At 34.3% G+C, this 15,570-nt stretch overlaps 1 protein-coding gene across 1 annotated transcript; it reads left to right on the top strand.

Moving 5' to 3' along the window:
• The first annotated feature begins 12,536 nt into the window (after nucleotides 1-12,536).
• LOC107841153 (basic 7S globulin) lies at nucleotides 12,537-15,307 on the top strand. Its single transcript, NM_001324593.1, is given in 2 exon segments — nucleotides 12,537-13,047; nucleotides 14,526-15,307. Coding segments are annotated over 2 exon segments (1,293 nt in total).
• The last annotated feature ends 263 nt before the right edge of the window (nucleotides 15,308-15,570 follow it).

The raw sequence follows: 15,570 nt of genomic DNA, 5'->3' as shown, positions 1-15,570 counted from the left end.
TGATGGAATCCATTTACTGGTCAAACTAAAGTCATGAAAAAGTTATTGAAAAGGCTAGTTTCTATACTCAAATGGATGACTCTCACATTAGTAACTCTGATATAAAGATGTAGTATAAGATACTAAGCCATGTGTCGAGTTCTACCTTGAATAAAATTTTGCCTAATAAGAATCATAATATAGTAGACACCCTTAGAAGCTGTAATGTGTGTCCTTGTGCTAAATATTGTAGATTACCTTTTGCTACCACTTTTATAAGAACCTCTACTAGTTTTGAGTTGATTCATAGGGATGTATGGGGTCCCTATAAGGTTTAAAATTTTAATGGAAACAAATACTTCTTAACCATTGTTGATGACTTTACTAGAATGACTTGATTATATATGTTAAAAATAAAATCAGATGTGTGTGGTGTCATTCCTATATTTTTGCAATATGTGAAAACTCAGTTTAATAAAACATTCAAGACCATCAGGTCTAATAATGGGACTAAGTTCATGAATGAGACTTGCACTAAGCTCTTTAATCAAACGGGGATAGGTCATCAAAGATATTGTCTCTATACTCCTAAACAAAATAGGGTAGCTGAGAGAAAACACAAACATCTTTTAAAAGTTACAGGAGCTATCAGGTTACAAGCTTAAGTACCTCTTAAGTTTTGGGGTCATTGTGTACAAACAACAACTTATTTAATTAATAGACTACCTTTAATTGTTCTAAATAGAACAAGTCCATATTAGAGGTTGTATAACAAACTACCAACTTTAAACTATTTAAGGGTATTTGGATGTATGTGTTTTGCTAAAAACCTAGTACAAACTGATAAGATGTTATCTAGATCCAAAGAATCTGTACATGATAACGCTCAACTTACACTTTAATTTAGTGCAAGGAAGTCATCATCAATATATTTACCCAACTTTGGAGTCGGGGTCGAATCCACAGGAAACAATGTGAGTGGCGATTAAACTAGTTTGAAACTAAAGCTACAAGTTAAATTCAATCAAATGATACGAAAAGATAAAATGGGGGTTTAGGTTTAACAAGTTGTTTGTTTGTCAGTTTAATTCGATGTTTGTAACTAAGATTTTATGAAATAACAAGAATTATGTTCACTAGGGCTTACGGTACATGACAAATTCTAAAAGGTGACTCAAGATTCTCACGGTAGTTAGGATAACAAGCTATCTTTACCAATGATATGCTTAAATGTCTCTCGATCTATTTAAGTGTCTAATTTCCTAATCCCCTCAAACTTAGGGAATCGTTATTCACTACCTAGATTTTACCTCGGGTTAATCAACTTAGTTACAACACTGATTATTAAACGAAGTATTTCTGAGTCCCTGTTGATAATTCACTTCCTACTGTTTATGATTTCTTTCTCAAGCAAATCAAAGTAGGTATGCTTGCTATTTGAAACCAAAAGACATCAATTAAAATCTCAGAATTATCAAGAAATCCTAACACCTATTGAATCTTGAGTATTTAGCACCTCTTCATGACCTAACCCTAGATCCCATAATTCAAGTTAATCAGGTTTAGCTACTCATGATGCAAGAAACAAGTATACAAATTGAATTCATAATTGAAAAGATTATCTTACGACTATGATAAAGATCAAAAAGTATAACTTTAATTAATTCACAAGACAAAACTCCCAAAATATTGGTCTAGAGAGAGAGAGAGAGAAATCATTTGTTTCAAAGTATGTTGATTGATAAGTTTCATATATCCCTAGAAAACCCTAAAACAAGGCGTTAAATATTTAATCCTAAATAAGGAAACAAAATAGAAGTTTCAGCTTTTTCTCAGAATAAACGACGATGTCAGTGACATCTTATCAGGAATCTGACGATTTATCACGGATGTCGTCAACTCCTATGCATTTTTGGTTCTTGTTGCTTAAGGCTGACAACGACGATAACGACCTATCACCATCTTGATGATGTGTCATGAATGTCATCACAAAATTTTCTTTAACTTTCATCTTCTGTTTAAGGCTGACGACGATCCTGACGCCTTATCACCAGCCTGACAACGTGTCATGGATATGTCACAAAACTGTCTTCAACTCTCATTGTCTATTTAAGGATGATGACATTCATGATGGCGTATCATATTTTAAAGTCATATCACCAGATGTCATCACAGGCTTCGACTCATGCTTAAGTCTGACGACAACTGTGATAGCCTATCACAGGGCTGACGACTTGTCACAGATGTTATCAGCCACACTTCTCTTCAGATTCCTCCAGATTTTAACTTCTTTGCTTCCATTCTTGTTGGTTCTCTATCCCATCATCTTAAACTGTAAAATCAGACATAAACAAATCAAAAATGACAAAAGTTGCTTAAGACTTCGCAATTATTCTTGGTTAAAGGTCTTAAATGTGTTAGCAATTGCTCACAGATCAACACCCTCAACTTAAAATGATTGCTTGTCCTTAAGCAACTAAAACACAACACTACGATGCTTAACTAAGAGACACATAACATACCTATGATAGTTGATCATCAATTTTATTTCAAAACACATTACTCTCTCTATTTTCAATCTCTTTAAACCCAACTGTGTATATCCATAAAGATCAACAATGTGACAGAAAGGAATCAAGATATTACATTAACTTAGCGACAATAACTATGCATATGTATAAATTACACTACCCAAACTAGTTAGCTACTAGCAACGTGACCAGTGTGCCCTTACTACAAAGAAGTCTCATGTCACTTATATCAGACATTACATATGTAACCATGGGGACAATCACCAAGCACTCGCTCTCAGAATGAAGTTCTTATCAATGTATGACAAATACCATAGGCTTGCCTTTATTTTTATTACCAAGACTTTCAGACAGGTCAGCTAAGATCACTATAGGTCTTCTCTTAGGCTTGTAATGTAGGCTAGGTGCTGGTATGATACTCGATGTTATTTAAGGTGACTAAGCCTCCTTGATACTATACTAGATTTTTGGGGTTTCATTCATTAGCCTTTTTCTATTCTTCTCTTTTCTTGATCACACTTATTTAGGATGAGTGCGGTTCTTTTCTACAATCACTTCTTTTTTTTTCACAACTTTTCCTTTTCTTGCTCTTTTCCACCGCACCCAGCTTTTTATTCTTTTTTACTCTACCTTTTTTCATACTTATTTTACATCACGCACCCCTATGATAGCCACCCTCAACTTAGTTCATTTGCCTAAGTTAAAGTGCACAGTGTCCAAGGAGAACCAGGGCCAAAAAAGGTTCATTATGATATAAACTGGAAAAGTGACAAGTGTCATAAAAAAATAGGCTAATCAGGCTCAAAGCAGGGATCAAGGGATATTCTACATACAGGGAAGGTTATTTAGGCTAAAAGTGACCTAATATCAAAGCGGCCTATGATCCTTTCCTAACCACTATCCTTCAACCAAGGTAAGACTAACCAGGAAAGTTTTGGATTTCAACATACAACGGGAACTAGATAGTATCTCACACACATATGGCACAAAGGTACATCACAAGCTACTACCCATTCGGTTCATACAATTGTTTAGCAATGGTTATCATGTTACTAGAACTAATGCCATAACAAGATGCACAGTGGTCACACATAAATGTATATCACACAGTTATAAAACAGACCTTGGGAGAGGTGTTCAAAAATCAACAAAAATATGTCAAATGCCTAGATACTTATTTTTCTCCCAAGTAACCACAATACATCACAAAATAAAACACAATATACCTAAACATTCCGGCTCTACTAGGAACAAGACTCCGGGGAAAAGAGGCATAACAATAAAAATCCACGGAGGACATCAATATCCACAAGTAGCCCCACCCCCAACTTAAAATCATGCAATGTCCCCAATGCATCAAACCAAAACAAGAGAGTTAGAAACATACCTGTGGCACCACGAGTATGAAGATCGGATGTTAATCACATAATATGAATACAAACAACACCTTGAGTTGCCTCCCAAGAAGCGCCTAATTTAGTGTCGCGGCACGACTCAGTTATCTTAACTACTCAGACTTTATCAAGATACCTTGTTGACAATTATTTATGTCTCCCCTTGGGGGATTTGAAATGTCGACCCAACTTTTGATCAATACATCTTCGAGGTGTGTTGGGCAAATGTGAGGGCATAATGAGGAATGTTCTATCGCACCACTTTGAAGACTTGAACTGCTTGTCCAATTTTGCATCGAACTTTCGTGTGGGCTCATTTGGCAACGGTGAAAATCTTAAACAGCCACTAAATGGACATCGATCTTTAAGATTCTTGTCCTTCAAGATTGGGGTTGTAGTATACCCTTTTAGAAGGACAAACTCCAAAATGTAAGAATTTTCCTCCTCATTTTCAAAATTCATCATTTGCTTGGGTGATTCAACTTTCATCACATCCACCAAGCATAATGTTGAAAAGTGGTTCCAATGAGGACTAATTCTCAATTTTGGAGTAGCATCCCTATTAGTACTTTTACCCACGAAATGGACTAGAGTCTTCACAAGGATTGTGCTTGATTTTTTCTTTTGACTCTAGTACCATCTCCTCGTCTTTGGCATTTTCATTCATAAAAGGTTCGGTTGGTTGGGAAATCATCGAGGGTTTCTCAACATCAAGCTCATCATTAATATCGAATTCTTGCTCCTCATCTTCACACTCGTCCATTATGTTAAATGATTCCACAGACAAGATATCATCTAAACATAATATGGAAAAGTGCATTGAATGCTTGACCTCTATATCCATATCCTCTATCATTCTTCTTTCCTTGTTATTTGTCCTTATGTCTTGATGTATATCATGTATGATATCATTCGTTGTGTCCACACACTCCAACATTAGTTGAAGCATAACTTCAATGCCACTTTTTTTGGTGCTTCGTTCTTCCTGTTCTTGACCATAAGACCTATCAAAATCATAAAAAGAACTAGAATTTAGGTTAGCATACCGGGGGAGGGGCATTTGGGCAATCACTCCAAAGTCCATCTTGACCACCACATAAAGAACAATCATACTTCCACTAGGATGAAGATGGTGCACACATCTCTTCCCGAGGAACATATCTACAATCTTTCCAAAAGTGAGGTCCATCGCAATATGGACATAGATAATCAAGATATGATTTCCAACCACCAAGCTCATGTGCATTCCAAGACGTCATAGTAATAAGTAAACTGAAATAAAAATCTACCTAACATAAAAAATAAAAGAAAACTAAAAACAAATATTTACAAGTTTGAATTCAAGCAAGTAGGCTAAAATTTCAAACCAACTAAATACGCCAAATTGTTCCCCGGCAACGGCAGCATTTTTTATTATGCTCAACTTACACTTCAATTTAGTGCAAGGCGGTCGTCGTCAATATATTTATCCAACTTTGAAGTCGGGGTTGAATCCACAGGAAATAATGTGAGTAGCAATTAAACTAGTTTGAAACGAAATCTATAAGTTAAATTCAAACAAATGATACGAAAAGATAAAATAGGGGTTTAGGTTTAACAAGTTGTTTGTTTGTTACTTTAATTTCGATGTTTGTAACCAAGATTTTATGAAATAACTAGAATTATGTTCACTAGGGCTTACGGTACATGACAGATGCTAAAGGTAACTCAAGATTCTCACAGTGGTTAGGATAACAAGTTATCTTTATCGAACATGTGCTCAAATGTCTCTCTACCTATTTAAGCGTCTAATTTCCTAATCCTCTCAAACTTAGGGAATCGTTATTCACTGCTCAGATTTGACCTCAAGTTAATCAACTTAGTTACAGCACTGATTATTAAATGAAGTATTTCTGAGTCCCTGTTGATAATTCACTTCCTACTGTTTATGATTTCTTTCTCAAGCAAATCAAAGTAGGTATGCCTGCTGTTTGCAACCAACAGACATCAATTAAAATCTCAGACTTATCAAGAAATCCTAACACCTATTGAATCTTGAGTATTTAGCACCTCTTCATGACCTAACCCTAGATCCCATAATTCAGGTTAATGAGGTTTACCCACTCATGATGCAAGAAACAAGTACATAAATTGAATTTATAATTGAGAAGATTATCTTACAACTATGATAAAGATCAAAAAGTATAACTTGAATTGATTCACCAGACTAAACTCTCAAAATATTAGCCTAGAGAGAGAGAAATTATCTATTTCAAAGTATGTTGATTTATAAGTTCTATATATCCCTAGAAAACCCTAAAAAAGTCATTAAATAGTTAACCCTAAATAAGGAAACAAAATAGAAGTTTTAGCTTTTTCTCAAAATAAACGACGACGTCAGTGACGGCTTATCAGGAGTCTGACGGCTTATCATGGATGTCGTCAGCTCCTCTACATTTTTGGTTCTTGTTGCTTAAGGCTAAATATGACGATGATGGCCTATCACCATCTTGACGACGTGTCATAGATGTCATCACAAAATTTTTTTCAACTTTCATCATCTGTTTAAGGCTGATGACTCTCTTGACGCCTTATCACCAGCCTGACAATGTGTCATGGATGTCGTCATAAAACTGTCTTCAACTCCCATTCTCTGTTTAAGGATGACGATATTCGTGACGGCGTATCATACTTTTGACGTCATATCACCAGATGTCGTCACGGGCTTCAAATCAAGCTTAAGCCTGACGACAACTGTGATAGCCTATCACAGGGATGATGACTTATCACAGATAGCCTATCACAAGGATGATGACTTATCACAGATGTCGTCAGCCGTACTTCTCTTCAGATTCCTCTAGATTTTAAATTCTTTGCTTTCATTCTTGTTGGTTCTATATCCCATCAGCTTAAACTGTAAAATCAGATATAAACAAATCAAAAACGATAAAAGTTGCTTAAAACATCATAATTATTCTTGGTTAAAGGTCTTAAATGTGTTAGCAATTGCTCACACATCAGTACTCATGGGCTATTCTAAGGTACAGAAAGGCTATATTTTACATGGCCTTAATGATCAATGTTTCTTTGTAACAAAGGAGTCATCTTTAGAGAAAATATCTTCAATTTGCAAGGAAACACATAGACAAACTAGTGTTTATGGATACTAGATCAACAATGCATCACATAGAGGATAAACTTGAGCATCCTACTAACTCTCATGCAGTCTTTATTAATCATGCAACTATAGACTGTCAATTGTCTAAAACACCTACTATTTCATATGATACAGCACCTCAACCTCCTAATGCCAACAATACATCTACACAACAACCTCAGCAAGCTGTTCTAAGAACAAGAAGAACACATCCTGTAAAACCTACTAGAAAATTAAGCAGAGGAAGTCAACCACCAATTTGGCTTAAAGACTTCATATCTCTGAGTCTACATCTGGATTTGCCTTATCCTATATGTGATTACATATTTTATGACAATATATCACCTAAATACAGTGCTTACATTGCTTTATTTCCTCCTCTTATAGAACCTACATAATTTACTAAAGCAGCTCAGGATCCTAAGTGGATTGAAGCTGTGTAGATGAAATTCAAGCTCGGCAAGACAACAACAAAGGAGATATAGTCATCTTACCTCCAGGAAAGAAGCTAATTAGATGTAATGGATATATAAGATCAAATACAAGGAAAATTGAAAGGTTAAAAGGCTAAAAACTAGAGTAGTTGCCAAAGAATATTATCAAAATAAGGGAATAGACTATTGGGAAACATTTTCTCTTATAGTTAAGATGGCGACATTGAGATCCATTCTTTTAATGGTTGCATCAAGGAATTGGCATATACATCAGATGGGTGTATATAATGCTTTCTTATAAAGTGATCTTACAAATAAAATCTACATGAATTTACCACATGGATTTATGAGTCAGGGGGAGAACAAGGTATGCAGACTCATCAAATCCCTGTATGGTCTTAAACAGGCTTCAAGTTAGTAGAATGCCAAGCTAACAGAAACACTGAGAAGGTTTGAGTTTAAGCAAAGCAAGTTTAATCACTCGTTATTCATCAGAAGACAGAAAAATGAATAGCTATAGTACTTATTTATGTTGATGACATATTGATTACATGTTGATAACTGGAGATAATCTTGAGCTGATAGAAGAAACATAGAAGGCACTACAACTGTCATTCAAGGTGAAAGATTTGGGAGAACTAAAATATTTTTTGGGTATAAAATTTGCCAGATCAAATCAAGGTATTTTCATGCATTAGAGAAAATACATAATGGAGTTAATATCTGAGCTTGGTCTGTCAACTTCAAGACCATCCACTACTCCTATGGACTGCAACCTAAAACATACCACCAAGTAATATGATGATCATGTCTCAAACAAGGCAAATATAGATGATGTACTACTTGAGGATCAAAGATCTTTTTAGAAATTCATTGGAAAGTTATTATATTTGATTGTCACAAAACCAGCAATAGTCTACCACGTGCAAACTCTGAGTCAATATCTACAACAACCTAAATAATCTCACATGGAAGCAGCTAAAAGGATAGTAAGATACCTGAAATCCAGCCGGGACTTAGAGTTTTGTTGTCCAGCAAGCCTCTAATACAATCTTAGCATACTGTGATGCAGACTAGGCAACATGTGCACACTTAAAAAAGTCTATAACAGGTTTCTAGTGAAAATTGGAGAATCTATGGTGTCTTGAAAGTCAAAGAAACAATCTATTATATCTAGAAGCTCAGCTCAATCGGAGTATAGAAGCCTAGCTTCTACTGGGATAGAATTGGTATGGTTATTAGGGATGCTTAAAGATGTAGGATTCAAAGTTGAAATACCAGTAATAGTGTATAAAGATAGCAGAGCTATAATACAGATAGCAGTCAATCTTGTGTTTCATAAGAGAACAAAACACATAGAGATTGACTGCCACTTTATCAAAGAAAAAATCCAACAAGGCATAGTAAAGAGTGCATATATACATACTAAGGAACAAACTGCATACTTACTGACTAAAGGACTATGCAAGGCACAACATGCTCATCTAAGCTCCAAGCTAGGCCTGATCAATCTATTCTCCACACCTAGCTTGAAAGGGAGTATATATTGAGGAGAAGAAAGGGATCCCTAATCATCAGTTGAATACTTGCATAACTAACTAATAATGATCACATTTCACAAAAGTAGTTAATAGGATTACACTTAGTTGGAGTAGTTCTAACAATGTAACTAACTAACCAACTCCTAATCCACCGACTAACCAACTATATTAACTCTATATATACTCATGTAATTACAGAATGAAAAAGAACTAATCTCCAGACTATATTCTTCTCTTCTTTCTCACTTCTTCTTCTTCTTCTTCTCTTATTCTCATTTCCTATTTATGCTATACTGTAAATTACTCTGCATTATCAGAGTAGTTTGATTACTCTTGTAGTAAGTTCTTAGACATTGTCTGAACTTAATACTACATTGCTACAAAGTATTTTGAATCAGGCTAAACATGCTTTACTCAATTATGCTTATATATTCATTCAATTGTTTTTCAGTTTATTTTTTATAACTGTATTTGTCATTTAGTTATTCTGTTCTCTCTATTAATTCAATTCACATATTCTTTAAATTGCGTTAAAAAATTAATTGTACCTTTTTGGCAGTAACAAGATTTGTGCACATTTTGTTATTAATATAGAGATATTATACACTCATTTCACTATTTCTTACTCATATGTGTGCCTTTCTTTGAGGATATTCTTGCATGATTTATAATTTAGCACTTATGTAGGGTGTTTTGTGCATTTTAGGAAAAAGAAGTTGAAACGGGAGTTAACAAAAAAAAAGATTTTCCTTAAGTAGTGTCCCAGAGTGATGTTAGAGGCAGGATGAGTTCCACATCAAGACAGGGTAAAAAATGCACCCCTTTGAAGTTAACACCCTTAGAAGGGCAATCCTAGAGCGAGCATGGCAAGCAGAGGAGACTTGCACAACTAGTTGATGGTGTCTGGGCCAATTTTTTCCCTTTTTTTGTTTTGACTTAGGACAAATCTATAGGATATTTTTAACAAAAAACTACATAAATAAACATCATAACTTTCAAAATTTCTAAAAATCCCCCTACTTCTGAAAAATTACATAAATCCCAACATTTTATATTTGGGACTATTTCTGAGATACAAGTTAACCCTACATATATCTAATGTATGATACAAATTAATCACATTAGATACATGTATCAGCAGTATATATCTAATGTGATTAACTTGTATCATCAGAGGTCAAATGTTGGGATTTTTGGAGATTTTGAAAAATGTTGGAATTTTTGATAGTTAAAGAGTAAGCATGTCGGTATATATGTGAAATTTCCTTTTTTAAAATATTATAAATACCTCATAGGCCATTTTTAGCTCGAATTTTGGCAAAGGAAGAATAGAGGACCAGAAAGTTCAGCTCTACCCTTAGGGTTATTCATTATACTATTTTACTTAGCATAATGCATAGTTTTATACCTTATTTATGCTTTGTAATATTTCTTCTGATTCAATTTATATGACTCACTTTCTTTTTCAGTTACTTCCAAGAAGAGTGACACATTTCTATCTTTAGTAACAATTTAACTTTAAAACATCCATTTACCCTTAATGAAATGATTTATAACCATACAAACATCTATCACTTATCTTAGGCCACAAAATTCAAAAATCTTTCTTTCTTTCTTAAACTTCATGTCAAGTCAAACTACCTAACATAAATTGGGATAGAAGGAGTATGACTTTGAGTAAATAAAAGCCTTTTTTCTATGGTTATGGCTATAGTATGAACGGCGTTATCTTGATATATAAATTGTTAGTGAGCGCAGCTTCTACCATTATACCTCATGCTCTTAATCTTGTACTTACTATTATGTAGCTTCCAATAGGATAAACGGATATATGCTAGAGAAACTCGAGACGGACACTAAAAATCGAACGTGTGTTAAGAGGAGAAGGATGCATTAATTGACGGATTTGCAGTTAGAACGGAGATATACCTAGATTATCCAACTTGGATCAAATACAGAAAAATAAATAAGTGCATTCGAATTGGTTTAACTACCCGCTCGACGATGTAGTTAGAAGGCTAATCCAGACGGTTAAAGGAGGAGATCCATAATACCAATCTTGTGATTCGATAATGTGATAGATGTCTTAATCATGCTTAAGGATTATTATATATAAAGACAACGAAACTATATATGCAAGTGTCATAACCCAACGAAACTATATATGCAAGTGTCATAACCTTGGGTCTATAACCTTGGGTCTTAAAAATATGATACATGGCTGTCTATACTACTTTCAATAACTATCAAAATTAAATGTAAGTTCGAACCCATTATAACACAAGTGGGATGAAAATATAAAATATTTAATGTATCAAATTTAGCTCATCACTTCACTTTTTTTGCAGTGTAACAAATTTAATTTATATAATTGATTTAACTTAATTTAATATTTCATTTGTTTATCTTTATTTGTTCATATTACTAAAAATAAATATCAAATAATATTTGTCTACTTCATAAAATTAATGAATTATTTATTTATTTATTTGTGCTCATTTTATCTTTAACGTTAAATACTATTAATTATCTAATATGTTTATCAAAAATTAAAAAATTAATAAATAATTTATATATTTATACTTATTTTATCTTTGACATTAAATACTATTCCTTACCTAACATCTTTACTAAAAAATTAAATTTATTATAGTTAAATGGTAATATAATAAAATTATTTCTATTTTTTTTTTAAGATACGTGGAAAATCAATATTTGACCAGTATTATTGAACAAGGTAGTAACATGAACTTGGATAACGATATGAGGATAAGGATGTTAAATTCAGGAATCTCAAACAGGCGTATAAATCCGTTTGCTAGTCAACTTGGGCATGTGCATAAGATAACTCCATGCTGATTAGATCTCATTCAAAGTCAAAGTTGTGACTTACTTCCTCCCTAATTAGTATTTGATATTTGTTGGCTTGACACTTAGGAAAATATTTATTAAGAGTTTATTTCTATAAATCATTCTAATAATTATATTTTAAAAATATAAATTTAAGTATGCATACTTTATATAGTTAATAAATGATAGAGGTAGTATTAACAGAACCTAATGAAATTCTCTAAATTTCATAAATGAAATAACTAATTTGAAATAAATATTTTTAGTAGAATAACCAACAAACATGAAATTGAGTAGGATATACACTCAATAGAGGGAGTATGATGATATACTCTCTGCTTTCCATTTTACTTTCTTTTCCTTGTATTTATTATGTATAAAGCTAATATCTTATGTGTATTAATTTTGTAGAATCACAATTATTTTGGAATTAATTATTTTTTAGTAATCACAACAACTAAAAATGAAGCGGAAAGAGTAAGAAATACGAAGCAATTATAGAGTTTCACAAATGTCAACGGGAATAAACAAAAAAATTCAAACAAAAGTTGCGGGTCATATATTGTCCATATAGACAGTAGTTTGTCTATGCTTCTCTTACTATAAATTTGCAACTCTTTACGTAGAACCCTCGAACAAATTATAGCATTTGTTTTCTTTCTTTCTCCACCATGGTGACATTCAAACTTCCCTTGTCTGTGCTTCTCTTATTTCTTCAACTCAATATTTTTCTATGCTCAGCAGAAGTACTATACATTCCAGTCACTAAAGACACAACAACGCTACAATATATTACAGAAGTAGGTCAAAGGACTCCTTTAGTACCCATAAAACTCCTAGTCCATCTTGGTGGACGAAGCTTATTGGTGGACTGTGACAAAGGTTACAAAAGTTCAACTTACAAATCAGCTGTATGTAATTCCACACAATGCTCGTTTGCCAAGTCACATGCCTGTGGAGACTGCATATTCAAATCTCAACTGCAGCCTGGATGCAACAATAATACTTGCTACATTTGGGGTGAAAATCCCTTGATCAATTCGTTTCATGACCGCGCAGAAATTGCTGAGGATGTATTGACAATTGGTTCTACTCCTGGTGTTCATGTCACTTGGTCGCGGTTTATTTTCACTTGCCTTCTTGATCAAGATATGATGAGACTCCTCGCGAAAGGAGTCACAGGTATGTAGATTATACTGTGTGAATACCTTTTTTTGAAATTTAAAATTGTCACAATACCTGAATGGAACATGTCAATTCCTAACAGAATAAGCTCACAAAAAATGTATTAAGGGATAAACGCAACCCAATTGACAAAAGTGATAAAGAAATGGACTTGAGCCTAACTCAACCTCAAAAGCTAATTCATGAGGGGAGGATTGCCCAATACCATATAAGGAAATCAAGGAGCCTTCAACTCAACACCCCCGCACGCCCAGGGCTGGACATCTAGAGCGTAGGCAATATAAAACGGAGGGCCCAACATCGGAAACAATGAACTGGGTGGGCCTGACTTTGATAACAAGAGAAGAAATGAACCTTGGGCCTAACTCAACCTCAAAAGCTAGCTCATGAGCGGAGGATTGTCCAAGACCATATACGGAGATTAAGGACCCTTTAACCCACCAATGTGGGACTCCAACAAAAAGCTTCCTTCCTCATGAAACATCAAAACTTTAATTTGAATGGATTAAAATTGCATCATCTTACAAAGGCAGTGAAATGCATCCTATCCAAGTTATAAGCTTCTGTTGTTTCCAGGGCATCTGCTAGGTGTGTTAAATCAAACAGGGATATTATAGTTAACACCATATATGCCTAGCAAGTTCACCTCTCTGTATATAGTCATGTCTCATATGTTTCAGGGAGGTTTAAATTTATCAGTAATCCAATAAATTAAATACGCAGTTCAGAAACATCTGGATCCCATTCTCAAAGCATCATTCCACCCTAGTCAAGAAAACAGAATCTTCAGCAGTGTTATTCGATTTTTCACCATAAACAATGACATATATAGACAGTAATGATCCTCCCATCTTCATCTATAATAATCCCTCTTCCTCCACTTGTTTTTGGGTTCCCAAAAGAGCTACCATCAAAGTTTATCTTGGCATAGCCATGTTTTGGACTATTCCTTTCAACATCAACAACATTGACAATTGTCTATGCTACAAAAACAATATCACATTAGATCCTTCTGCTTCATGAAGGGATAAACCATCTTGAACTGTATATTGATGTTAAGCTGCTGACAAATTTAACACAGATTTATGGCTTTTTATGATCCGCCAATCAATGAACAAATTTATACGTACGTATGTATAATATATGGATCGTTCATGTGTGGATTCAATCCACCTCAAAATCTCCATTGCTTTCTCTTTTCTCCCCGAAACTCCTCTAACAAATTCAAAAAAAAAAACTCATTAAGACCGGAGAAGATGGAAATTGTTAGGTGAGGGGGGTTTAATTCCCTATAAGCAAGTACAGAGGGTAAGAAGTCACCAGTAGAGTATTAGTAGTAAATGATCTTCTCGGACAACTTATGCCTTTTCTTTTTTAAATTTATACGAGATTTGAAACATAATCTCTTATTTAATAGTTCACCCATTTTGAGAAAGGACACTTTTTAATTATTCAATTGTATTATGTCTTACCAGGAATTGCAGGTTTTGGACGCGAAAGTCCAATTTCCCTTCCCAATCAACTTGCTTTAGACCCTAGATTCACCAGGAAGTTTGGTCTATGTTTGAGCTCATCGACAAGATCTCGCGGAGTTATCTTCATTGGTTCTGGTCCATATAATATTTACAATCCTAAGAAGATTGACATCTCCAAAGATCTTGTCTACACCAAACTAATCGCAAACAAAAGGGGAGGATTTGTGGCATCTGAAGAGTACTATATCCAAGTTTCATCCATTAGAGTCGCGGGGAAAGACGTGCCACTAAATAAAACATTGCTATCTATTAATAAGAAAAATGGAGTTGGTGGGACGAGAATCAGCACAGCGACACCTTTTACAATTTTGCACACTAGCATTTACGATGCTTTTAAAACTGCTTTCATCAAGGCTCTTCCGAAGAACGTGACCCTAGTTGATCCTCCTATCAAACAATTTGGAGTCTGTTTTAGTTCCAAAAATATTAAAAGCACCAACACTGGACCAGACCTTCCCGTGATAGATGTTGTCTTGCACAAACCGAGTGCATTTTGGAGGATTTATGGGACAAATTCGGTGGTACAAGTTAATAAGGACGTCATGTGTTTAGCATTTGTGGGACAAGACCAAACATGGGAACCATCAATTGTAATAGGAGGGCATCAAATGGAAGAGAACCTCTTGGTATTTGACCTTCCTGGGAAGAACATAGGTTTCAGCTCCTCACTCAAACTTCAACAAACATCTTGTTCTAAGTACGATAATACCACTCTAGGCTAGGTACCGTTCTAGTCTTAGCCCCTTTATTCTATGTAATTTCCTATTTCAATAATAAACTCGATGCTTGGTGTTCATGCATTGCACAATCGTATTGCATGTGTCGTTTTGTATTTTCTGAATGTCTTCAAGACCATCAAAAAGGTTTAATGTATTTGTATCTATCATAAGCAATACTACAAATTAATGAAATATTCCAAGATATCGACTAAGTAATACTATCAAGACGATCAAGTATTCGTAACACATTGATGTTCAATTAAAAT

Source organism: Capsicum annuum, chromosome 1, assembly GCF_002878395.1.
Source record: "Capsicum annuum cultivar UCD-10X-F1 chromosome 1, UCD10Xv1.1, whole genome shotgun sequence".
Lineage (NCBI taxonomy): Eukaryota > Viridiplantae > Streptophyta > Magnoliopsida > Solanales > Solanaceae > Capsicum > Capsicum annuum.
This window is presented reverse-complemented; position numbering and strand designations above follow the sequence as displayed.